Here is a 26740-nt window from a genome sequence, read left to right as displayed (position 1 = left end):
CTGGAGCGCCTCTGTGGTCTCCTTTCCCACCGATGCAGCCTGCTTGCCACCAGCCCTCTATATAGCGTCTGCCAGATGCTCGACCTTCCCCTTGAAGTCTCCTTCGGATGGACTTGGGTGGTTCGAGGCCAAGGGATGACGCTGACTGTGTCAGGGCTGATTTCTGGCTTGCCTTTGGGTAGAGCATGTCACCCACGTGGTTTTGCTCGTGGCTGTTCTCAGGACCTGCAGAGAGAAGTGGGTTTTCTGCCCTGGCAAGGAGGGAAAACTGCCTGCCATCCCTGACCCCAGGCCAGCTACCACCCCGCTCATCTCCCTTGCATGGGAACTAGCATTTCCCTTGCTGCCTCCTGCTTCGTGGGCCGCCTTCCCGCTCCCCTCTGCCCCAGTTCCCGGCCCCATTGTTCTGTGCAGCCGTAAATCTCCCTGGCCCTGACGCAGGGAATGCTTTGCATGTTGGCACCCAGTCCGGGCCCCGGCTGGCAGCCCCGAGAGCTGCCGGGTTTCCACCTCATTAGTGGCCTGTTCTCCGGTGGCTGGAAGTGGGGCACAGGTGGGGAAGAACCGGCCTGGGAAAGTGCTCGCTGCACCCCACGGCTTCTCTACGGGTATGTGGGGAGCAGGGCTGAGGTGGCGAAGGGGGGTTGTGCCCTCCTGTGCCCTTGCTACAGCTTTCCTGCGCTGCCCAGGGACTATGCCTCGATGCCAGGGCACAGCCTGAAGAGCTGAGAGCAAACTGAGCTCCCCCACATAAAAAAGCCATCCACAGCACACCAGCCCCAGGTACATGCTCTGTTCAGAGAGGGGGGTGCATGGGACACCACCCCCTCCATCTAGCCTGTCCAAATAAGACAAGGCTGGGGGGGGTCCCCAAATCCATTCCACGGCACTGCGCAGCAGCTCGAGCCCTCACCCCCTTGGCTGTGGTCCTGCAGGCAGGGCGCCCGTGGCATAGGGTTTTTGTTGGGGCAGGTGGTGTTTGTTGGCATTCACTGGGGGCATGTCTGCTGCACATCACTGGCACTTTTGTGGGGGGGTGGCTATTTAAGGGGGGATGTCTGGGTCGTATTGTGGTATGGTGGGGTTTGTCGGGTGGGGTGTGGTGGAGGCATGCATGGGCTGTGCTGGGTGTCTGGGCCGTATTTCAGCATGGGGGGTTTTGTTGTGGGAGTGTTAGGGGTATGTCTGGATCATATTACTATGTGGCACTTTGGTTGGGGGGGGTGTTGTCTGGGTCATATTGCTCTGGGGGTTTTTTGTTGGGGGGCTGTGTTGGGGTGAATTGGGTTATATTGAGGTATGGGGGTTTTTGTTGGGGGGGATGTTGCGGGGGCTGTGTCTGGGTCATATTGCTCTGTGGTGCTCGTGTGTGTGTGCGCGCATGCGCGTGCATGCACATGCATGTGCTTGTCCTATTGCTGTGGGGCGGGGGGTTGTCGGGGCACGGCTCAGCTTTGTCGGGGGCGCACCTCTGGGTGCATGTGATTGTGGTAGGGGCATGTGTCAGGGACGCAGGGCGACTAGGGCTGGGGACGGGTGTGCCGGGGGTAGGGGTGGGGCTGGTGTGTGCTCGGCTGCGTGCTTCGCTATGACAGGCTGCCGCCATCCCACCCCTCTCCCCAGGCCTAGGTCAGCACCTGGGAGGAATGCGCTGGCCGGCCCTGCAGCATGGGGCCCGCTATTGTCTCGCTTCCTGTTTTGCCAGGACACCGTGACCCCTGAAAAACCCTTGTGTCAGGCGCACACGCCAGGAACACGCAGCCAGGCACGCCGGCATATCCGCAGCATCTCCCCTGCCTTGACCCTGGCTGCCCACACGTGTGTTTGCACGCCTTCGCGTGCTGCCTGTGTGCCCCCTGCCCTTCTGTGCTCACATGCCGGGGGCGTGTGCACGGGCCCCGGCTCCGCCTGAGCATGTTTGTGCACACATCAGGTCTTCTGCATGCATCACCTGGGTGCGTGGACCTTTGTGTGTGAAGAGATGTGGGGGGATGTGGGCACGCTAGAAGGGAGGAGTAGGCTGCAATCGGACCTAGACAGGTTACAGGGGTGGGCGGACGAGAACAGGATGGGACTCAACACCGACAAGTGCAAGGTGCTGCACCCGGGGAGGAAGAACCGGCACCACACCTACAGGCTGGGGAACTCCCTTCTCGGCAGGGCAGAGGCAGAAAAGGATCTTGGAGTCATCATTGATGCCAAGATGAACATGGGCCGGCAGTGTGGGGACGCGGTCAGGAAGGCCAGCCGCACCTTGTCGTGCATCCACAGATGCATCTCGAGCCGGTCCAGGGGGGTGATCCTCCCCCTCTGTGCGGCACTGGTCAGGCCGCAGCTGGAGTACCACGTCCAGTTCTGGGCGCCGCGCTTCAGGGGGGATGTGGGCAACATGGAGAGGGTCCAGAGGAGGCCACTCGCACGGTCAGGGGGCAGCAGGGCAGGCCCTACGAGGAGAGGCGACGGGACCTGAACCTGTTCAGCCTCCACAAGAGAAGGCGGAGGGGGATCTGGTGGCCGTCTATAAACTCACCAAGGGAGACCAGCGGGGAACGGGAGAGACCCTGTTCCCCCCAAGCACTACCGGGAGTAACAAGGAATAACGGCCACACGTGGACTGAGAGCAGGTTCAGGCTGGACATCAGGAAACACTAGTCACAGTCAGGGCGGCTAGGATCTGGAACCAACTTCCAAGGGAAGTGGTGCTCACGCCTATCCTTGGGGTCTTCAAAAGGAGGCTAAATAATCACCTCACCGGGGTCATTCAACCCAAGGATTCTTCCTGCCATGGCAGGGGGTCGGACTTGATGATCTGCTCAGGTCCCTTCTGACCCGACCAACTACAAAGCTATGAAACAACTAAGAGCCCATCGCAGCCCCACTCCAGGCTCGCGCACCTTGCAGACAGCTGCCCAGCCCCCTGCTAACTGGCTCAGACCCTGCATCATCTTCATCCCTGCAGGACACCCAGCACCCCGGCTGGGTCCTCTGTCTGCTCCAGCTCTCAGGGCCAGGATGTAAGGGATCTCCAGCAGTTTGGAGGCAGCTGGTGGGGGGGTGTTGCCTTTTGTAGCAGGAGGCCTGCACACTGCATGCCCTGGGGTACCTGCTCTCCCATGGGTAGGGTGGTTGGTGACACCAGCAGCAGCAGTCTCTGGGTTTCTGTGTGCTCCGGGCATGGGGGATGCCACTGCTCACCCCTGACTGCTGGGGGACTGGCGCAGATCTTGCTAGCCTCGGCCAGGCTTGCGCAGGTCTCTGTGGGCCTAGCGTACCTCACCTTGGCACCCATGCTGCTCCTGTCACTTGGGGTTCAGCCTCCCTGCCGGAGCCCAGTCCTTGCCTTTGAAAGCAGCCAAGACTGGCAATACCAGCCAAACTGTGGGACGAGGGTGGGGTGGGGGGGCTGTTGGCCCCTTTGGAGAGCAGCTGGGTGGAGCAGGGCGTAGGCAGCTGGTCGCTGGCGGGCAGCTCTAGCCCTCAGTGGGGAATTCAGGCTCTGGAGCACCCCCTGCTCCCCATGGTGGGACCCAGGGCATGCCGGTGAAGCCCAGCTGCATGGAGCTCAGGCGAAAGCCTTGACTGGTAAAAGCCTTGGAGACACGGGAGTCCAGGAAGGGTGGGTGCTTCTCAAGGGACTAATCCTGCAGGCACAAAAAAGGACCATCCCAGTATACATAAAAGGGGGCAAAAAAAGCAAAGAAACCCTCTTGGTGGAGCAGGAAAATCCAGGAGAGCCTGGAGGGAAAAAAAAGATGCCTACAGGCTGTAAAAGCAGGGGGCTGCCACCAAGGAGGAGTATACCTGCTTGGCTCAAGCTTGCAGGGAAGCAGTGAGGAAAGCCAATGCATAAATGGAGCTTAGGCTGGCAGCAAAAGTTAAGGATAACAGAAAGTCATTAAGGAAGCAAAAAGAAGGTGCAGGGTAACTTAGGGCCCCTTCAGGATGAACTAGGGCAACTGGTAACAGATAGGATGGCCAAAGCGGAGCTTCCAAATGATTTCTTTGCATCCGTGTTCCTGGACACAAATACAAATACACATCCCATTGGGCCCAGTATAGATACCAACCCACTGACCGTTCATGCTGACCTAGTAAAGGGACACCTGGAGGGGTTGAATGTATTTAAGTCAACAGGTCCTGATGATCTTCATCCGAGGGTACTTAGGGAATTGGCTGGAGCCATAGCCGAGCCGCTGGCACTGTGTGAGCACTCGTGGTGCTCAGGACAGATCCTGGAGGACTGGAAACTACCTATTTTCAAGAAGGAGAGGAAGGTGGAACTGGATAACTATCCTTGGCAAGACCTTTGAGAAAATTGTTAAGGATCACATTTGTAGCGGATAAAATGCTGCTAAGGGGCAATCAGCATGGGTTCATAGCAGGCAGATCCTGCCTAACTAAACTGGCTGCATTTTACGACTGGGTCACAAAATGCTCAGATGAAGGAACAGAGGTAGATGTGATTTGCTTAGATTTTAAAAAGGCCTTTGACACAGCATCACACCCAATTCTTATAAATAAACTAAACAGAAGCAATGTAGATTAGTACACAGTCCAGTGGGTAGAAAATTGGCTTATGGGGGAACTGTACCCCAAATTCTTGAAAGCCAAAGTCATGTCACGGCTGTGTGTCACACCACAGCAGGGTGAAAACTGCAGGGCTGGGGGCCCCTGCTGAGGCCGCAGAGCCTGCCAAGTTTCAAGAAGATCAGCGCAGAGCACCCCTCTGGATCCAAAGCTTTGTGGCCTCAGTAAGAGCCACCAGCCCTGCAGTTTTCACCTCGCTATGTTGTAACACCTAGACATGACATGAGTTTTGCTTTCAAGAACTTGGGATGCTGTTCCCCCAACCCCCTCCAACAATCTTGAAACTTGGCAGGCTTCCTGCTCTCTGCATGCTCTCTACCATCCCATGGACTCACTCTCTGGGTGGTGGCAGCTACGTTACCCCCAGGCTAGCGAGTGTGCTCCAGTAAGGGGGTCGGCCGGACATAAGGTGCCCCTAGGGAGACACTCGGAGCCTGGCAGGTGGGCGGGCGCAGGGAGGTGGGCGGCTCAATGCAGGAGCGCCCCCTACTGGCCCGCCACACGTGGTGGTAGCGGTGGGATCCGAATACCCTGCTGTTTTACAGGCATAATTTGGGAAGAGTAATAAGTTACAACATCAGGGGACACAAGATGTACGCTTGACATTACAAGATGGAAACTTGACATGACTTATGCTAACTTACATATGTAGGCCTAACACAGTAATCACACAATATAAAAGCAGTAAAAAAATTAATACAAACATAATAATTATCACTTATAAAACAGCGACTATCTATATCAAAATAGCAGGGCACTTATTTACAAAGATGGGAGAGAAAAATAAAACTGACTACCTAAAATAAAATGTTAAAGCTTATCCTACATCTTAGCTTACTTATAATTGTCTATAGGGAATAGAGAGGGAGAGGAAAAGTCAGAAATGGTTGGGAATGCATTTTAAAAGAAAAAAGAAAAAAAGAAAAACTGGGGGGGTGTGCTACACTGGGACCAGTACTATTCAACTTCTTCATTAGTGACTTGGACGAGGGAGTAGACCTGTGCAACCCTGTCCAAGTTTGCTGATGCCACCAAACTTCATGGGGAGGGACACAAACTAGACGGCAGGGAGCGAATCCAGGCTGATTTGGACAGGCTGGGGACATGGGCCAAACCGAACAGGATGCAGTTTAACAAGGATAAGTGTCATGTGTTGCACCTGGGGAGGAAGAATCATCAACACTCCTACAGCCGGGGAGGCATCGCTCTAAGTAGCAACTGTGGACAGGGATCTTGGAGATGTCCAAAATGAACATGAGTCACTGGTGTGATGAGGTGGTAAGTAAAGCTACCCACACCCTTTCTTGCACAAGTAGGTGCATCACAAACAGGTGCAGGGAGGTGATCCTCCCCCTCTATCCCGCGTTGGTGAGGCCGCAGCTGGAGAGCTGCGTCCAGTTTAGGGCCCTGCACTTCAGGAGGGATGTGGATGGCCTGGAGAGGGTTCAGAGGAGGGCCACTCGTCTGGTTAAAGGGCTACAGAAAAAAAACCTTATGTGGACCGACTGGGAGACCTGAACCTCTTCAGCCTCCGCAAGAGAGGAGATTCGAGACATCTGGCTGAGGTCATCTGACCCCAGCACTCATTCCTGCCCAGGGCAGGGGGTCGAAGTCAATGATCTACTAGGTCCCTTCCGACCCTAACATCTAATAAACTATGAATGAGCCAGCTCTGCATGCCTGCCTCAGTTTCCCTACCTGGCCAAGAGCCTTCTGGGTGAGGGTCGCTCTGTGGGACTCCGCAATGGCAGCGGCAGGGGTCTCTGAGAAGAAAGCAGAGCACAGGAGGTCAGGCTGGAGGGGAAGAACTGCAATTAAGAAGTTTCCTGCCCCCCATCCCCGCTGCCTTCCCCAAAGGAGCTCAGGGACAGGGACCACCCCCCCCGGGCACCGCTGTGCAGGCAGGCTGCTCTCGGTGTGCGATCCCTGCTTTGCCCGCCAGGTGGTGCCCCAGGCCCGCAGATGGCTCGTGGCCTGGTGCAGAGGGATGCCTGCAGCCCCTTGCACCACCCAGGCTCCCTGGGCTGGGCACCCAGGCTGGAGTTGCCAGTCCCTCCTTCCAGCCCTTGGTGCAGGCTCCAGCTGCGGGGAAGGTGCCCGGCCCAGAGCTGGGGCTGAGCAGAGCCAAGGGAGGAGTGTCAGGATGCCTGGGTCCTATCCCTGCCTCTGGAGACTTTCTTGCCCCTTCCCCAAGCCTCCACTGCCCTGCAATTGCTGCTCTAATGACCCCCCTTCCCATGCACGTGTCGCTTGTCCCATCTGTTAATGCCTTCTGTCCAGGCTTGGGAAGAGGGACCTGACCAACCCACCTTTGCTGCCAGCTCTGAGGGGAAGGCAGTGCCCCATCTGTCCTGGCTGTACAGCGCCTGGGGGCTGTCTGGGCACTGCTGAAGTAGCAGCTGGGCTCTGCATTGCAAGCAGAGCTTGTTCTCCCCATTCTACAGCTGGGGAAACTGAGGCACTTAGTGATAAAGTACCCCCCCCCACTCAAGGCATCTGTAGCAGTCATGAAGCCGGGTGTCCTGAGTCCCCATCATCCCTGTTGTTCCCCCCCCATTCCAGCCCCCACTTACCTGAGAAGAGGGATTTCCACTCTGTTTAAGACTCCCAGCACTCTCCCAATTATGGAGGCCCCCCCCCCGCAAGATCTGCAGCTCCTGGTGCCTGGCATGGAGAACCAGCAGCCTAGACACTGCCTCTCAGCTGCAGCACTGGGACGGGGTGGCAGGGGAAGAGCCAGGGCCCATGTGCAGGAGTGACAGCTTGGGGCCCATTAGCTCCAGCACCTGCAGCCAGCGAGCAGCGCTGCGGCCACCCCCTCACAGCCCAGACGCGTGTGTCCCCTGTGCCCGGCTGCACCAACAGGCACCGGCGCTCCCTTGGGATCCCTGCCTGCGGATCAGGGCTAACTGCACCAGGCTGAGACGGCAGGGATGCTCCCATGGTGCGGCAGAGAAGCAATGGAGAATTCAAGGGAGAAACGCTCTAGAGCGCTACAACCCCTTGACATACACACGCATCTCTGGTCTAGCCCCTGACAGCCTCCTTTGCTGTTTAGGTGGCATGGGGGGGGTGCATGAGCCCTTGGGCAGGGACTGGACACTTGCATTCAAGGGATGCTGCCAGGAGCCTGGCGGCCAGCGCTTCCACCAGCCACGAAGGAGACGGAGAGCAATGTAGGACCATCCAGCAGTGACCCTGCCAGGGCCTGGCAACGATCCCTTCCTGGGTGGGGAGAGGTGAGGTGCATGGGTGGGATGGTGTGGCAGAAAGCCACCTTAGTTTCTTCCCAAAATCTCTGTGCTGCGACCATTTGCTTAGGATGGGCCCAGCAGAGGAGGCGCACTCTTACCCTGTCTCTTTAGGTAACCTGAGCTGGCTACATCCCTGAGCGAGGGGGGAACCTGCTCCCTTTGCCCACGTGACTGGTATCACCTACCTGGGTGAGGGGCATCTTCCTGGTGGGTTGGAGTCCACCCGGCAACTAGTGATGTATTTCAAATTGGTTAGCTGACAGCCAACCGGAGCTGGCCTCCACTGGACCAGGTGAATGAGGTCACAGGGGCTATATAAGTTAGGACTGCCCAGGAGGAGGGGGCAGCAGCCGTGCGGGGGACTCAGAGGAGCTTTACCATCTGAAACTGGCTCGCTCCCCCGACAACTCACGAGCCAGAAACGGCCTGCCTCCAAAGGGAAACTTCACCTGCCTTTGGAAGATGCTTGTGAGTAAGCTACATGAGATCTGGGTAGATACCTAGCTGGCAGTAACTCAGATGCATGATCAAAAGGCTACCTCAGCCACACTGTTTGCTTTTTAGGATTTCTAGGATATTGCTCAATCCTGTACCCTATTTTCACTCTATCCCTGTAATCAATAAAGTTCTCCTTTGTGACTGGTGTAGGAGACTTATTGAGGGGTGGGTCTAAATTATGCCCAGGAGACCCCTTGGGTCTGCGAACTAAGGGAAACTTTACTTTTTTGCCCCCTGACTTGGGGAAGTGCCCCAAGTGCCTGTACTGAGTCAAGTACCCGTAGGACTTCAGGCCTGTGTTTCCCCGAGGACACAGGGCCGAGACAGTCCCTTCTCGGGGTGGTGGCAGCTACGTTACCCCCAGGCTAGCGAGTGTGCTCTAGGAAGGGGGGGTCAGCCAGACGTAAGGTGCCCCTAGGGAGGCATTCAGAGCCTGGAAGGTGGTCGGGCGCAGGGAGGTGGGCGGCTCAACCCAGGAGCGCCCCCTGCTGGCCCGCCACAGATGGCACCCAGACCCCAGTTCCCACCACCTAGGTCAGCAGGATTAGGCTGGACTGAAGGAGCCAGGACCAAGGTTGGCAAGGCAGGACCAAGGTTTGTCAGCAGAAGGGGGCATCTTGCTTGCTCGTGTGTTGAAGCTGGGCTGCAGGGAGCAGGTGGGGGCAGCTTGCTCTATGCCAGCCTTGGTAAGAGACCGTGGGCTTATTGCATCTGGGAAGAGAGGTCCCAGAGAGCAACTACTGCACTGGGATAATCACCACCTCCAGCCCCTGGACAGGATATAGGGCTACAGACACAGGGAGGGAGGGGATCCCACAGGCCCTTCCTAGGAGCCCCCATGCCTGCAGCCCGTGTCAGCAGGGCCTCCGCCTGGCAGAGGGCAATGGTCCCTGCTGCCGCAAAGAGCCATGGGCTGGCTGCACCACAGCCTCCGGCCTCAAGGAAGGTGGGGTCACCCATGGACCAGTGCACGCTCAGACTGGGCACGTCAGCACCCCCTCCCCACCCAGCTGTGAACGACCACCCTGAACAGCAGCAGCTGTTGGATTCGCCCATCTGTCTTGCTGCCGACTTGCTGCCAACCTCCACCCTTGGCTCCTGCTCTGTGCCTCAGTTTCCATCTACAAGGAGGACCAGGAGATGTCCCCTCCCCAGGGGTGGAGGGCAGGGCTCAGCCAACGTGCTCCAGGCGGCTCTGAGCAAAGGGAGCAACACCGGCTACTAACACAGGCATCCGCAGCTGGGAGGAAGAGGTGCCGCACACCCAGGGGCCATGCTATTGCTGGTCTCGTCAGGGGTCCCAGCGCCCACCTGGGTGCCAGCAGTCTAGGCCTCGCAGCTGGGAGCAATGGAGATGCAGCCACTTCAGCTGTGGTCTTTTCCCCCACAGTAATCCCTCCCCTTGCCTTGCTGCTGGCAGAAGAGCCTCGTGGCACAGACCTGAACAAAACACTGCCACTGCCATGCCCCAGCCTTGGATGCTGCCCTCACCCGCTGCGTTTCGGAGTCAAGGAAGCTGGCGTTGACTCTGGGACTTTTTTCCAGCAAGCTGAACGTGTCTACATAAAGCACAGAGGTCTCAAACGACTGATGGGGATGAGCAAACAGAGGGAGGCAGAGGCCAGGGGACCGGGTGACCAAGAATAAAAAGGCAGTTGTTTTGGGGTTTTTTTAATAAATATACTTCATCTTCCAGGTCAAATCAGTTCCAAATCATATCGACTGAGCAGAACTTAATCATTCCAAAAAGCACATCGGCTGAGCAGGCAGAACTCGATTGCTCTAAACACCAGGTATGGCACAACCACCGGTGAGCATCCTCTGTCCCAGCCGCTCCCCTGGGACTTCAGCTACTCCCAGATCCACTGGCAGGCACCCTGTGTGCAGGCCCAAGCCCGAAGGTCTGGGGATTTGGATACCCCCAGAAAAACTACAGGCAAGCACCCTCCATGCCAGATTCTTTAATCTGGGCCTTCAGATACTTCCTACACTGGAATCAAGCAAGATACACTGGTGTAGAAACGTGTTTTGCGTCCCTCCCTGCCCCCAGCTTTTCTTTCCTGAAACACCCGGGGAAAGGCTAACGAATCCAGTGCAAACATGTTGTGTGGCCTGCTGCGGTGATGCCGGTGAGGGCTTGCAGCTCTGTGGTTTCCCTTGGGATAATGCACTGGTGCCAGGGCCATCTGCCACCAAGCAGTGCCCAGTCCCTCCGTCACTGGCTGCCGCTGCCCATCGTGTCGCTGCCCAGTACTTCTCATCAGAGCAAAGCCGTTTCATCAAGACTTTTGGATCCCTGTCAGCCTTCAGGGACTGGAACCGTCTAATGGCAGGGATGACGCAGATCAGAAATGCTGGAAAGGCTGCCTTTTTCCTCTCCTTCCACGCAGAATCACAGCGAGGCAGTTTGGAAGTGGGTGCGAGTTCTTCCTTCCAGGCAAAATTCACCCAGCAGGGACCAGAGCACAGATATCATCCAGAACAAAGGGCTGGGGTAGGACTGAAATGGTGCCTAGACTCAGGGATCAAGCGATCCAGGGATCAGTGGGAGTTGGCCCAGACCCTCACTGACAGCAGGAAGGAGGAAAACCCCAGGCACGATGGAGCAGCGCTCAGATGCACCCGAGCTGGAATGTGCAGGACACAAGCCAGTCGTTTTGGGTGCCCAGAAGCTGCAGCTTCTACCCACAGACACTTTCAAGGGGCTGAATTGTCCGAGTGCCAGTGCCCGGCACATTCAGGCAATAGGGTCCCTTCCATGCAACTCTCCCAACTCCTCCAGCCAGGAGCCCTGGCAAGCCCTCTCCTTCGCACCACCAGGAGATGAAGGGCAGAGCCTTTCAGAAGGGCACTGGAAATGTCAAGAGCAGATTAGGGAGATGCCACCTGGCTGGTTCATGCCACCTGCAATGAACAGAGGCAGTTAGATGCACCGCCGCTCTCAGCACCTTCCTTCCACTGCTCCTTTGAATGAGGAATTCACTTGTTATCCATGCAGATCCCCTGAGTCAGGCACACCAGCTGGGAGTGCCAGGAAGATGGGTCCAGCTCTGCTCAGTCACGTCCTTGAGAGACGCAGCTGGTGGGGCTTTACAGAAAGCCGTCCCGGGCACAACTCTTCATCGGGCCTGGTTCATCGGGCCCAGAAACCCCAGCGTGGCTGCAACAAAAAGGGGAAACTCAGTAGCCGGCTGCTTGGGAGAGCGAGACCTCCAGTCAGCGATTGCTGTTCCCCGACAGCAGCAAACTCAGCCCTGCCGGAGCGCAGGCGGCGAGGCAGAGAGCTTCAATGGCGTTTGACACCATTAGGGCCGCGGAGAACCAAGACGAGACCGAATTTGGCCTTGTTCCCCTGCTGCTTTAAGGAGAATTGGAGCCAAGCTGGGGGCTGGTGCAATTACCAATGCAAACAGGATGCTTAGCAGGCTGGGGAGCGGGCGGAGGCTGCCAGCGCTGGAGTTTTCCACGGGGACTTGCTTTCCCCTTGGCTTGCTCCCTTCAGGGGGGCCGGCTGCTCCAGGCCTCCATCTAGCAGAGCACTTGGCCACCACCGCTGTGGCTCTGCTGCTAAGCGGGATCTGCTTTTGCAACCTGCCTGGCTTCATTGCCTGCACCCGCGCCGAGGTGATAGCTGAGCTATCAGCGCCCGCAGGGACGTGTCCCTCCCTGTTGTTGCTGGACCAGAGCCCGAAGCAGGCAGCTGAGCAAAAATGGTTAGTGGAGATGCCCCGAGGCAGCGCCTTTCCAACCCCACCATGTTTCGCTCCCCGGTCAGAGGTCAGGGGCAACGTCAAGTGGCCCCGGAGATGTCTCCACTGGCCAGCTCGTCCAGTAAAAGGGGCTCCACTTCCAATCAGCAGCTGCTTCCCATGGTCTCTCTGCAAATAAACCAATAAAACTACCATAATTACTCATGTACCCTTCCCCCAAATAAAACATGCAGGTTGCTTTGGGAAAGCAGAATGAAGAAAAAAAAGTTTTTTCCATAATCTTACCTGCCACCGCATGGGCTTGTGGCATCACTCACCCTCTCCCTGCAGCTGGAGGTTAAAACCTCTCACAGGGGCTGCTGAATTGGCAGCAGCTTTTGGCCGCTCAGCTTAACCTGGAGAGGCTGAGAAGATCCCATGTGAGTACATCCCCTCACCTGATCTCCGAGCTGAACTGTCCATGGGTTAAGCACATGAGGGACACTCGCTCCATGGGGCTCTGTGGGCAGCTCCACAAGCCCTGGTGCAGGAATCAGGGCTGGCCAGTGGCCTTTGTGTGCACCGATGCCATCAGCCCAGCGTGTTGCCTCCATTGGGTTTCCAAATAAGGTTCGTTCTCAATGTCATTGCTGGGAAAACAGCCTAACTGGAGCCGTCTCCTCCCCAGGTGGTGTGCACGCAGGGGGTCCTCTCCTGGCTGGCTGTAGGAACCTCTCGCTCAACACGGAGATGCTTCAAATCCAGCCACAGCCCCTAAGGCACAAGAGACAGACGAGTCCCATCTAGCAACAGACTCCCAGGGGCACCAGGTCTCCATAGCCTTTTCCAACCAGCGCCAGGAAAGCTTTGCAAAAGCTAATGGAAACCAGAAGCCACTGCCATGGCACAAAAGGGCTGTAAATATCTGAGCCTCTGGGGAGGAAGGGGAAAGACAAACACCGCTGCCCGGAGCCCGGACACTGATTCTGCCAGAGCGGGGCACTGCCCAACGCGGTGACAATGGCACTGCAAGGAGGACCGGCTTCTACTCTCCAGGACATCTGAGACGTGCCCGCTTCAAAGGGGATGGGGAGAAACATGACTGAATAGCCAAGGGATGGGGATAATCCCAGGGCATTCATGACCCACACTCAGTACTTTGGACAGAGCTGTTTAAAGCTCGCAATGGATTGTCTTTGGCCAAAGCAAGCTGGCAATCCAGCCAGGACCGCTGAGCTGCGAGGGGAAGCCAAAGAAAACATCTCTGGGAAGGTTTCTGGGGAAGATGGTTCTGCCCGGGTTATTTGCGGTGGAAGACGTACGGAGCAGGGTCGGCTCGGCACTCGCTTCACGCCGCTCACGGCTCCAGTAGAGAGAAAGAGGCAATTCTGAACACGCGGAGAGGCAGAGAGGAAGAGCTCGTGTCACACAGAGGAGCTGGAAACTCCTGCTTCACCTCTCCCAGGTAGTTTGACGTCTCCCCCAGCTGTGCTCTGCCTAAAACTCTTGTATCTGGCTCCACCAGCAAATGCAGTGGCTGGAGCGATTACCTGGAGAACACCAACAGAACAAGGCGGCGGGCACCTTAGGATCACCAGAAAGTGGGGCTGGAAGGGACCTCGTGAGGTCATCTAGTCGAGGCTCAAGGCAGGATCATCCCAGTCCAGCGTCCAACCTGCCTTTGAAAGTTTCCAGGGCTGGCAATCCCACGACTGCACTAGACAGCTTGTTCCAAGGCCTGACCACCGCCACAGCCAGAAACTTCCTCCTCTCCAACCTCAATTTCCTCTGCTGCAATCTGAGGCCACTGCTTCTAGTCCCATCCCCTATGGCCACAGAGAAAAGCCCATCTTCATCTTCTTTGTGATGGTCCTTCAGGTATCTGAAGACAGTCATCACATCCCACCCTTTGGGGAAGACTCCAGACTAAGTAACCCTAGCTCTTTCACCTAAACTTATAAGTCTTGCCTCCTAGGCCTACCTTGGGGTATGCTCTGCGGGGCAAGGGCCTCAACCCAGAGCAAGTCCAACCTGCTGTAGAAGAAAAGGTGACAAAAATGCGCTCTCATGGCTGGTGTTCGCTGGGGAAAGTCATCTGAGTGCAATGCAGACATGCTCCATTCTGGTCGTGCTGCCAACCAAGGTCCCTGCAGGGAGAGGCCTCAGACCCAGGCAATTTCCTGGTGGAGGGAGAGAAAAGATTATTTTGATTAAATGAAACCTGGAAGACAAAGAGCCTGCAAAAAAGGAGGCTTGAGTCACCAGCCACCTCCTAGGGCTCCGAACCCCAGGGAAATCTTGTGTGATGCACGGGATGGAAACCAAGAGTCCTGGCCTTGCATCACAGCCATGAACTCTCTGGAGACTACCGTGGCGCTTCGTACGGAGATAACCTCTATGTTAGTCATGCGTTAACTCTCTGTAGGCCTGTTACAGCCATGAGTAACAGGAGCTGGAAGCATCGTGGCACTAGAACACGAAGAGAGGATGGTATAACGGGGGTGGAGCGGGCCTACTGCATGCTAACAACTGCTACGTATTAAGACCCCTGTCAACCAGCATACCATGCCCCCTACACAGAGAGACTGCAAAGATAGCATCATGCATTTGGCTTATGGCTTTTCATCCAAATGCAGCATCTGGAGTAAGACCCTAGGCAGCACCATAGAAATGGACCCATTTAACAGTTCCCGGTCCCCTGCTAGGGACCCGGCATTCGATGACTACACTCAGCCCACGCACTCTGCTTTATGAGGCCCCATAACACCCCTGCAAGGCAAAGTGTCCCATAAAATGTTACCTTCTCCCATTCAAAATATATATATCCCATTATTTCTCCCAGTCCAGGGGTCACTTACATCAGCTAAGGATCAACTCCTCCCCACCCAGCATAGAAGCTGCCAGCCAATGTAACCCTCTGTCTCTCGGGGTAGGGAACAGGAATTGAGACTGGCAGCTTTTATGTCTCAATTTGAGCCGGATGTGGAATAAAGCAGCCGGGTTATTGAGGGCGGGGAGGGATGGCCTCGTTACAGCTGTCACGGCTGCTGCGCTTAACAGCGGAGCTGTGTGCTGAGCTAAAACGGTACCGCTCCCTCTGGGTGGGCTTCAGATGGGCTATCCGCAGGAGAGGGGTAAAAGCATCCTCCTGTTGCCACAGGGACAGCTGTGTCTGCTTCCTTTCAGCCTCGGGGCCCCAAAATGCAGCCACGTCTCTGCCAAGCCAAAGTGCCATGGATTTAAACAGATGCCCCCTTCATCCCTGTCCCACTGGGTCCGTGGTGCTTGGAGGCAAGTCCGTTCCCACTGCCAGCATGCGAGAGCTCAGATGTGGCTGCAGGTCTCAAGAAGAGCAAGAACAGGACAAACATTTTGGGGAAAGGCTCCGGGACTTGACCCCGTCTCTGTTGAAGACCACAGGAAGAGGCCTCAGCCCCACACCCTTCCAGATGCCTTTATGCCAGCCCATGTTACAAGAGGTAGTTTGCCCTCCTCTGCCCATCTCAGGGCATGCTAGGGGCCTGATCCTGACTGTGCCATGGGGATCTGGGTCTCTCACTGAGTTCAGGCATGCAGCACCCAGCCAGAGGCGCTCCAGGACCCCACTCAGTGAAGGCCACCAGCAGCCTCCCCATCAGGGAGGTAGAGAAGCGTTACCACTAAGATGCAGCTAGGTCTGGGGTGGAGTGCAATAGCTAGAGCCACCCCATGGGACATTTTAGGCAGGAGCAGATGCATAGGATGCCAACAGCAAGCAAAAACACAACAGCCAGCACTGGACTCTGGCCACAGCACTGGGTGAGCACCAGGCCCCTGCACAGCAGTGGGGTATGGCTCCTCGGGACCCAATCCCAGGGCCAGGGGAGCTGCACCTTCTGGTGCTGGAAGCAAGGTGAGCACCTGGCACCTCAGGTCAAGTCCTTCTCTGCATCTCGGCCAGCAGGCAGCTTTCAATGTCCCAGCCCTGTGAGAGCCTGCCAGGGGGCCACAGGGGCAGGCTGGGGAGATGGCAGATGGGACATAACAATGAGGTCTTAGCAGGCCCTGGAGCATAGCAGACAAGACGACGGCCATCAGAGCCCAGGTGCTCGGAAGCAGTCATGTGCATCTACCGTACAACGCTGGTGCCATGTACTATGCATTTGCTACGGTGCCCGTGACCACATTAACTCTCCCAGGCCTTGGGCCAGCGCAGGTCCAGAGCCAATAAGCAGCTAAACCAATGAAAAACCTCCCCTTGCTTTCAACAGCCTCTGGTCGGGGCCCAAAAGACCAAAAGCAGAGCGGGGCTGGATGGTGTGGCTGGCTCGGGGCCGAAGAGGAGCATTAGGCCACACGAAGCGGAGCGTCAGGCACGTGCTAGGCCATTTACCTCGCTGACAAGCCAAACATTGTGCCGCAAAGCCCTGCTGTTTTCCTAACCAAGCGCAGCTATTTTGGGCAGGATAAACCCATTAGAAAAGCTATTAGACAGGGTTTAATTTAAAGTTGCATGAAGCTTAAATACTTTCATTGTGCAGCGTCCTACAGATGTCACCTGAATATTTGATCACCGGCTAGGATACAGTTCTGCAGGCTCAGAGCACACGTCCTCCCCCCGCCGGATAAATAGGCCATTCAGCCCACGCCGGAGATGGAATTTGGGCATGAAATTAATTGCAACAGATTGCATCAAAGCCCTGCGCCCAGCGATAGCGTCCTACCTGACACGGGAGATCAGCAGAGTGGCTCCCTTCTCCCAGCGCGGCGGTTGGCAGTCAGCCCGGTCCCAGGGACAAGCACAGCTCATCCACGCAGCCTGGTTAAGCAGAACACAGATGCTAAGGCGGAGCAGAAATCCACCCTGGTCTGTGGACACATCACATACCCTACGTCGGGTGTGTATCAGAGCGGCTGGGCTTAGTCACAGTCAAAGGGGGTGGAGGGGGTGGGGAGCTATTTGCTGCACCCAAGAGAAAAAGGTCTTGGGGCCAAATGTGGCTGTGGTGTAAGTGGGGAAACCTCCTTTTTTTTCTTTCAGCTGCACTGGAACTGCATGGAGCCATCTCACACCAGAGCAGAGCTCAGCTCCTTACTGCTTGGTCCTTGCCAAGCCAATGGTTTCATAGTTGTTAGGGGCTGGAAGGGATCATCGGGTCCAGCCCCCCTGCACTTAGGCTGGGGTCGCAGGGGCATACGGGAGAAAAGGAGCCCGGCCTTCTGGTGTGAAATGAGGCCTCTGCCCGGTTCGATGGCAAGGCAGAGGCAATTTCTCGCCATCACGGGAACTGGAATCTTTTCACAGGAGAGGGACGCCGGCTGCCAGGTATTTCGGGGATGCATCAAGTCTCGTCAGGCCCTTACCCCGGATGCAGGGTGTGCAGCTCGCAAATGGATTTTGCGCTGGAGGTCACGGTCCTACAGGCCACTGGCAAACATGGGGCAGCCCTGATAGAAAGGAGGGGAGAGAGACACTTCATGAGCACTGTCATTTGGGTCCCAAGGCAGCCTAGGATGAAGGGGCTGGACCCGATGATCTGTAAGGTCCCTTCCAGCCCCTAAAACGGCGAAGCTCTGAAACTACGAAGACCAAACCTGTCAGTTCCCCGAGGGATTTTCCAGCACATCCAACATGAGTCAGCTTCATAGCTGTGCCACCCGAGTGCAGACCACAGCCTGGATCAAGAAAAAGCAATGTGGGAGCAATGAACAGTCCTAGAGGAACACAGAGCAAGCCGGTCTTGCCTAGGGAGAGGTGAATGAGTCCTCTCCCTAGAAGAGATGGCCTGCAGTGTTATTGCTGCTAGGGCTCCCCCCATGATCCACAAGATAAACCCAGAGATTGCAAAGACAGTCTGGTGTTAAAACCACTCTGCCCTGCTGCAGGCTTTCTGAGTCCTTTGCAGCAGAAGAGCTGCTCTGTTATTTTTTTTTAGTCAAAAAATGTATGCCAGGTGCCACCTCCCTCTTTCCCAAATCTTAAAAGAAAGTTAAGATCCTTCCCTTCATGCCACAGCAGATTCGACATCCTTCCCTTGAACATTAATACTCTTGCCTGCCATGGCAGGGGGTCGACCTCGATGATCTGCTCAGGTCCCTTCCGACTCTAGAAACTATGAAACCAGTGGGGTGTTTCCCCTTTAAAGGGACTCTCACATGGATCTTACCTGTAGGAGACTATCCCTTCCATCCCCAGCCTGTGCCGTGCTGGTAGTGACCACCGGTAGACCTCAGGTCACCATAACCCAGTGGTTCTCAACCATTTTAGATGCAAGGTCCCCTTCATTAGACTCAAGGGCCCCCTCGGAAAATGTCAGTTTTTAGTGTTCATGCATTTTTTGACTAAAAAAAAATAACAGAGCAGTTCTTCTGCTGCAACGGACTCAGAAAGCCTGCAGCAGGGCAGAGTGGTTTTAACACCAGGCTGCTTTGCAATCTCTGGGTTTATCTTGTGGATCATGGGGGGAGCCCTAGCAGCAATAACACTGCAGGCCATCCCTGAAAGGATCCCAAGGCATTCCAGGGTGGCAATGGTTGAAAATCACTGACAGTGAGAGCAGCTGCCCCGATGCAGGGGCTTATGGAGAGCTGGGGGGTCACATGCAGGTGCCCGCTGCAAAGGGGCACCTCAACCTCATGCTTGACTAGGATGTGAGGTCCTGGCCAGCAGAAAGGCCTCATTACACAGTAATTTTGGGCAACTCCTGGAGCTCTTCATCCCTGGATGGTCTGCACATTAACGCCTTGAAGCGGTTTTAAGCGCTCGTTAGGTGGCTCAAAGTTACGCCACTCCCCAGATGGAGTCCTCCAGTATCCCAGGATCTCTCACACCCCTGCTCACAGAGCAGGGATAAAGTCCTGTCCTGGCTCACCAGCCCTCCAGTGGCAACTCACAGCTACAACTCCTAGTCCTGCCTCTGCTCCCCAGGCCTCCAGCAGCAAGTCACAGCTGTGCAGGTTGGGGGGGGACAGTGAGAAAAGGTTTCTAGATTAAGGATGTGACTGCTCCCAACTCCAAGCTAGCACTAACACGGATCAGCATTTGTCCAGCTCAGTGCAAGGTCCCTAGAAACAGCCAGGAGCAGAGCGTTGCTCTGCTGTAAGCACGGCTCTGCAATCAGATGCAACCCCTTGCCAGCGCCAGCGCCAGCACCAGCACCAGCACCAGCACCAGCACTGCCACCTGGCCTGCAGTCAGCTCCAGTGGGCAAAGGAGTGGAGGGCTATTTTCCCTCTGCTGGGGCATTAAGCAGAGCTCCCTGCATGGAGAAGCTTTAAGGCAGGGCAGGGACACCAGAGTGGTAGCCACCGCACTGCAGCCTGCTCCTTCGGGCAAGGCCCTTCCCCAGCCTGCGCCTCCACTTATTCTTCTTCAAAACAGGGAGGATGCCAACTCATCTCTCATCAACAGGAGGATTCGATGCTTCTGTGCAGATGACAAGCACCGCATCATTTCCTCGCAGGGGCCAGGTTGTCAGCATGGCTCCGCTCCCCAATAAAACCCTCGTATGTTGACAGCACTTTATAAAGCATCTTCCAGGAGCCAGCAGCAGGGAGCAAGGCTTGCCATGGGACTGGACTAGCATGCTGAGCTCACGCAGGGCATCACGCTTGGCTGGTTTACTGAAATCAAGGCTGCTTAAGCAATCATGTCATTCAAAGCAACTTCCCCAGTAGCAGACCCACCCACCCTACCAGAGCACACTCTGGGGTGAGAGCGGATGGTTTTTTTCCCCAAGGACAAGCAGAAGTAAAGTCTGCGTTAGGGGCCTGGGGTACCTTTGTCCAGGCTTTTTAATGAAATCTGTGCAAGGGAAAGGTAATTCATCCTCCAAAAGCTTTTGAGTTCCAGAGTTAAGCAGCTGAGCGACATCTGGGGGGGTGCAACATCTGGGAGGGTGTAAAGTCCCTTTAGGAAGCCAGAAGGTGCAGCCAGGTGGAGGGGATCAGGTGGCTGGACAGATTCCCAAATGAGAGCATTAAGAAAGGGCCCAAGCTGCAAAGAGAGGCAGGCAGAAGGAGCTTGCAGAAGCTGGAAAGCCTTAAGAGCCTGAAGGGAGAAAGGCACTGGTTTATTGGGTAGCCTGAAGGGAAAAGGCCCTGCTTTTTGGTATGCCTAACTTTCTTTGCTGAGGGCTCTGAATAAAGGACCTGTTTGGGACCTGGAAATCACGACCGTGGCTCATATGAGAGCCGCTGGCAGGAAGCAGCGCATGGGGCCATATCCAGAGGAGAATGGAGTTCATATCACATCCCCATCTACCCCCATTTTCCAGGAGATCACTCAATCAAGGGCACGGCTGGCCCACAAAGTAATAGCACTTTATCCTATCGGGTAGCAGGACCGCCCTCCTCCCCGCTGTGTGACCACAGATATAGCTGCCTCCTAGCCCTGTATTGATATAAAGGAGCTTAGAGCAGCACCGGTTATCCTGCATAGGAAGAACAAGCGTGTCACAGCTGGTACTTTGAGAGAGCAGGCCCAGCTTTGGACAGCCATGACCGCTGCAGGGACAGCCCCGTCCCAAGTCCCAGCACAGTGCCAGGAGACAGGGAGGGCGGTCTCTCTGCTGGGTGGCCATGCAGCGCCTGACACCAAACCACCACTATGACAGCCAGCAGTTGCAATGCACACAGTACTTTATTGTGGCGCTCTCAATATAAACCATCCACTGAAGCTGGAAACTGCTCATGATTTTGGCCTTTATACACAAAGACAGTAAGGGGAAACATTATATGCTGGTAATAAAATGGAGCAAAGTATCTTTTTGGTAACTGAAGCCAAGGGGCCTGACTGAGCACTGCAAAGGGAAACCCAGATTTGATGCTTCCCGTAACATCCCAAAAGAACAGGGCCCCAAGCTGGAGGCAGCAAGTATGGGGACTGGTCTGGTTAGACGCTGTATTGTAGGTAGGGGAGAGGTGTTTGAGAGGCAGGAGGAATGTCGATGAAGACAGCAACCTTCGCAGGTGGAAGGCCAGTGTGACCCAAATCTTGCCTGATTAGGGAGGAGAGAAAAAAGGACAAATGCTTGTTCTGCACAGAGCTACAGTGGGCTGCAATTTCTCATGTTTGGCCTCCCTCGTCCACCGCTCGCCCCATGGCGGCAAGCTGGTGGAACCGGGCTGAATTGATGGCAAGGAGGAACAGTGATTGGCTCCTGGGTTTCAGACACAAATCAAGGTGGCCAACAACTGGGGTTTCACCAGGGGTTTGTGGCTGGGTTCCACCTTGCCCTGTGGCTCAAGAGTTCTTGGGCACTTCAGGTTGGGTAGGGAGCTGGGAAGGGAGTGGGTTTAGCCTTCTTATGGGAGGTCAGGTGCACCCCAGCAGAGAGCACGGCTGATCCATCCTTCCTGGCAATTCCTGTTTTCAGGTAGACAAGTGCGGGAGGAGGCTTCAACGACCAACCTCCCATCCCCACCGCCATCAGGCTGAGCATCGTTCCGAGGCGTCACAACATGCGGGTGACGACCATGGTGAGGAAGTCTTCGTAGCTGAGACGGGCGCTGCCGGACATCCCCGCATCCTTCTCTCGAAAGCTTTCAGTCAGGCTCTGGAGCTGGATGCAGACCTGGATGAAGCGATCCAGCTGGATGGTGGGGTTGGGGGCCCGCTGGGAGTAGCGGGACAGCAGCAGCTGGGTGAACTGAGGGCTCAGACTGTATCCCATCTGAGACAGAGCTGGGTGCAAGAGAACAGAGAAAATGAACTCCAACACATCTCTCCAGGAAGAGTATTTCCACCCCCATCTCTTCAGCATGCTGAGACACTCCTCCTAATGAACACACTTTGACTGAAGTTGCAATGTTATTTAACCTGATTGCAACCCAGGGCTGAGCTGGGTGCTAGGAACATAATGTGGGCACACCCTTCTGGTGCTTCCCTGCCCTTCCAAAACAAAAGGCTTACTCAGACCAGGGCCACACTTCCTGCTCTCCAAGCCCTGGGAAGAGAGTTAGCCACAGGGTGACCAAGTCTGCTACAACTGGTAGAGATTCAAGGGAAACCTGATTCAGCTGAAGCTTCCCGTTCTGCTCCACTGCAGAATGGGAGAGGTGTCATTATTTAAAAGGGGAGGCAACAAACCACTGTGGATTTACTGATTGCTCCACATTTGACCTGGATGAGCCTGGGCAAAAGTCAGCTATGTAAATGGGGCCAACAAGTCCTTCAGCAGACTTGGTTTAAGGAAACAGCTATCACGGTGTGCCCAAGGTGACTAGCTGTGGTACAGCCACGGCTGTCTCCTCACTCCCCGAGGCCTGCGCTCCCTCTGGTCTCACCTTGCTGCAGCTCGCTGAAGTTGATGGAGCCCGAGTGGTCCCTGTCATACTGCTGGAACAGGTTCTTCCACTGCTGGATGAAGCGCCACAGCGCCGAGAATCCAACGAGGTCGATGCGGCCTGACTTGGTTTTATCAAACATGTCTGCCAAGGAACAAGAGAGCCAGAGCAGGGCAGTGAGCCGTGATCCATGGACAGCACCGTGCACACACCCATAATGCTTGCCGTCAGAAGTTCCCCGTGCTGCCTCTGAAACTCTGATGCTTACGTGTTGTGGGCAGGAATTAAATGCGGTGCACCCAAATGCCAGGGCGACAGATCTGCTGGGCTAGCAACCACCCTTAGTCTCTGTGTACGTTCAGACCTGCACGCTGAGTGAATCAACAGCACTACACAAGGCATGTGTGCAAGTTCCCTTTCCAGAGAAGTAGAAAGCCCTGCCCAGAGAGCCTCTGATCAAGCATCCTGCTCCCTCCCCTTGATCTTTCATTCGCTTCCCGTTGCTATATCAGTATTGGTCATGGCCTGCTCAGCCCATGGGGGAAAGCACATAGACACTATACAGTTGATTTGGGGTTCACCTTATGAGGTGCAAACACACACGTTTTAGGTCAGAAACACAACCAGCTCTTTGTTTTCTCCACATCAAACACCAGCCCAGCCAAGCTCAGCCCAGAACAGTGTCTCGAGAGGAAGTCGCCTCTCAGGAGAAAACACCTGAACTCACTTATCATCATCAGGCAGGTCTCATCATTGAATGCAGACCAGTTGGAGTTGACCAGGGCCTGCTTGAGTTCTTTGATGGAGATGTAACCACTGCGATCAGCATCCACGGTCTGAAACCAGGAGAAGGCTTCTGGGTCCACGCCAGGTGGGATGTTACCTGTCAGGGAGGGAACACATAAAGGGTCATGTAATCTCTTAGAAATCTTGGCACAGCAGCATTGGGCATCACTAACCCACCTCGCTACCAAATGCGGAAGCCAGCTCGAGCACCTTGGGAAAAAGCCTCTGGCGGCTAGTAACTAGGGATGGAGAGACAAGGAGACGCTGGGCCAGGATTTCCATTCTAAATGGCTGATTACAGCCCTGGTATCCATCCTACGAGCAGGTTAACAGTGGCTGAGGCCTCAGCACACAAGGCCTCCTGAGAAACAGAGCGAGCTTAAATGAGATCTCTTCAGATGGTCTGCAAACAAACGCAAGTGGTGCCGCTGCAGCAGGATAAATGCCGGCAGTTGAGGGGAGACAGATGTGCGGCCATAAAGTTTAATTTCGGCTGCTTTGAGCTGCAGCCTCTTCAGCATTTTTTTCCACGGTGGAACTTTAACATAACAAACGGGGACTCTTTCCAAACTGGCAGCTTAATTGGCATGAATAATTCAGTTAAACACTACAGCTCCCGTCCTGTTGGGCAGGGGATAGCGCTCACATGCCTCTCAGAAGTGCTTCCAGCGTCTTCCAGTGACAGCGGCACTTGCATTAGCCTGTCTGGTTGAACGCCTTGAGTCAATCAAAAGCATAAGCCCCAGGACTTTAGACTTCCTTTTTTTAAAAAACCAGTAGGGAAAGCAAGACAGAGGCAAGATGCTAATCCCCAGGGCGCAGAGGAGGCTGGGCTGGGCTGAGTGGGGAATTCTTGGTTTTTTATCACACGCCTGCCAGCTAAATGAAAGTGCCTGCCAGGGTGGAGGATCAACCTGTGGCTTTGCAAAATGGAGGCAAGGGTTTGCTTAGAGCCGATACGGCCTGACCTCTGGCACTAGGAAGCCCCAGTACTGAAGCCGGCCTAGAAAGGGACTGCCCAGCTCTACAAGGAAGCAAGAGCCCGAGGCAAAACTCAGGAACAGTGCTGGGGCCAGGGCTCCTCTCCCTCTGTCCCCCACAGGCCCACCACCTTCCTCCATCACTAGGGGCACGACCAAGCCATGCTTGTGCGAGTGTGATACTCGGGCAGCCCGATGGAGGGGTCGCGCTCCTCTTATGCAGGCACACGCTTGTGTACTCACCCCCCGGAGCCCCTGCTCCGTACGGTCCTGGCTGAGGGGCACCATAGGGGTTGGTAGACGGTTGTCCGTAGGGCCCGCCCGGTGCTGAACCTCCTCCATGAAGTGTCCCGGGAGCCCCAGATGGGGGCCCCCCAGGGGTGGGATGCCCATAAGCCCCTCCGCCAGTTGGTGGTCCATAGGGCCCGCCAGGTGCTGGACCGCCATAGGAGCCACCGGGAGGCAGCCCGCCTCCGTACTGACCTCCAGCATAGTAACCGCCCTGCGGGGCACCTGGGGCTTGCCCCGCCGCTCCAGGGTAACCCTGCGGAGGAAGGGGGACGAAGGACAGCTGAGCCCAGAGAGCACCACGCCATCTGCCAGGGGCACCCAGTACCTCCCGAGCTCCCCATAGCAACCAGACTCCCCATGACACCCCGTTGTCACGGCTACACGAAGCCAGCGCACGCCTCCTGGACCGGTACCGGGGTTAACCAAAACCACCCTAGGAAACCTCCCGCCCACCCGGCCTCAGTTTACCTAGGAGGGACGCTGATGGAGCAAAACCCATTGCATGGATCAGGCAGGGAGAGCCGCCTGTCTGGGAGCGAGATCCAGCTCTCATTTTCTGTGACTCGGAGGACTTCTCCCCTCCTGCCCGACCCCCTAAAAACCCCGCCCCGCTGCATCAAGATACGTGGTGCACGTGTCGGAGCCGAAGGGAATTAGGAGCCTCCCACTGAAACCGCTGGCAGGTTTTCCAACTCCCTTAAGACACCACGGCTGTGCCAGGCGGCGCCCCGAGCCCCGCAGAGACCGGACCCACGGGCGGGCACCGCAACAGCGGGGCGCACTCGTCACACCCATCTTCCGCCGGGACCCGCCGCTGCGCCCCCTCCCAGGGAGGAGACTGCGGCCAGCCGGGCCCGCCCGGGGACACCACCAGGCTGCAGCATCAGCCGCCCACGGCCGGGCACCGTCCGCCGCGGAGGGGCTGCTGCCCGCGCTTCTGCCCCAGCAAGGAGCAGCTCCCGGGGGGGGCAGCCGCCCCGAGCGCCCGCGGGCGCGGGGTGCCGTGCGCAGCCCCCCGAGACCAGCCTGCGGGGCCCCCCGGGGTTCCCCTGCGCCACGTCACCGCACCCCAGCGCAGCTCAGAGGACCCCGCCGCGCCCTCACCTGCCCGTAAGGGTAGGTCGCCATAGCGCTCGCCACGGCCGGCCCCGCCCCTCGCCGCGATTGGGCCCCGCCGCCCCACCCGCGCCACCTATTGGCTCCGCAGGGCGTCCATCTCACTGCGTTGCCGGGGTGCGAGGCACGTGGTACGGAAGTGCCGCTTGGCGGCCTTAAAGCGCCCGCGCCGCTGCGGCCTTAAAGCGCCCGCGCCGCTGCGGCCTGGTGGGGTGGGGGTCTGCAGTTGCAGTTGCAGTTGCAGTTGCAGTTGCAGTTGCAGTTGCAGTTGCAGTTGCAGTTGCAGTTGCAGTTGCAGTTGCAGTTGCAGTTGCAGTTGCAGTTGCAGTTGCAGTTGCTCGAGGGGAGGCTGGGATGTGCTGGATCTTTTTAAAAGAGGTGGAAAACCTCCCCTCTGGCTGAGCCTTGTTGGCCCGGGGTGGCCCGCGTGGAAGTGAGCGCCGTGCAGAAACACCGCGCCTGTCCAGATCTGCCGCCGTGGTCAGGGCTGCGGGGCTGGGGAGCATTGCGCTCCTGCCACCCGCGTTCAGATCCGTTCCTGTCACTGGCAGGGGTCGTTCATCAACCAGTGGCGTCCCCGTCTTAAACCTCGCTGCGCTAAGCTGCAATTGGTTGTCAACCGCTCGTTAATAAAAGGGATGGCAAGGGTCCGAATGCCTTTCTTAACAGAGATGACATATGGAAAGCAAGAGGGTCCCTCGGTGCAGAGGGGGCCTCAGATCCCGTGCAAAGGTTCGTGATGAACGCACGCGCCGAGGGCCTTGTCTGGAGTCCGGCTCGGTTCCTCCCTGCTGTTGGACCAGAGGCAGCGAGGGACCTGCGCAGACAACCGTCTCCATCCGTGCGTGCGACTGTATGGGTGGAAAGGCTCGTTCATCCTAAAGGAGCGGTGGCGAAGCTGTACAGAGCCGCGGTGAAACGCAGGCATGTCTTGGATTCCAGTGTTAAATCGGGAGGTCCGATAGAGCTGGTTGCGCAGCTCCACTTCCTGCGTGGCAGTGCGTGGTACCGGTGGCAGCAGGATTACCCGGGGCCAGGCCGGCTGGGACCGGATGGAGGTCCCCCGCATGAGCGGTTCGGCCGTTCTCCTCCCCCCTAGTCACGGTCACAGTTTTCTTGTCATCAGCCAACGCAACGCACGCGTGGCACAGGCAGGTTTCTCAAGGGTGTTTGATTGAGCCAGCTGGCCTTTTCAGGAGGGACGTCGCGCATAAATACCACGGGTGCTGGTAACAAATAATGCCTTTAAGGCCCCGCAAGGGAGTGTGCTTGC

At 56.5% G+C, this 26740-nt stretch overlaps 1 protein-coding gene and 1 long non-coding RNA gene across 3 annotated transcripts; both read right to left on the bottom strand.

The window, feature by feature from the left end:
- Positions 1–10009: 10009 nt before the first annotated feature.
- On the bottom strand, positions 10010–14997 carry LOC149859418 (uncharacterized). 2 transcript variants are annotated; one of them, XR_016443558.1, is made up of 4 exons: positions 14887–14997; positions 14010–14208; positions 12335–12802; positions 10010–12217 (listed from the first exon to the last, which is right to left on the bottom strand). It is a non-coding gene; the product is annotated as an uncharacterized LOC149859418 (long non-coding RNA). The 2 variants fall into 2 exon arrangements; XR_016443557.1 differs by having other exon boundaries at positions 12335–14208.
- A 5632-nt stretch (positions 14998–20629) lies between these two features.
- On the bottom strand, positions 20630–25548 carry PEF1 (penta-EF-hand domain containing 1). The gene is made up of 5 exons (XM_090057953.1): positions 25456–25548; positions 24304–24604; positions 23022–23177; positions 22295–22438; positions 20630–21692 (listed from the first exon to the last, which is right to left on the bottom strand). Exons 1-5 carry the CDS (start codon positions 25477–25479, stop codon positions 21463–21465), a joined length of 855 nt encoding a protein of 284 aa, XP_089914079.1. The 5' UTR covers positions 25480–25548; the 3' UTR covers positions 20630–21462.
- Between the last annotated feature and the right edge of the window lie 1192 nt (positions 25549–26740).

The sequence above is a fragment of the Crocodylus siamensis genome, chromosome 7 (assembly GCF_052110815.1).
Source record: "Crocodylus siamensis isolate JL-2025a chromosome 7, ASM5211081v1, whole genome shotgun sequence".
Lineage (NCBI taxonomy): Eukaryota > Metazoa > Chordata > Crocodylia > Crocodylidae > Crocodylus > Crocodylus siamensis.
The sequence above is the reverse complement of the archived record's forward strand: the minus strand, read 5'-3'. Positions and strand labels throughout refer to the sequence as shown.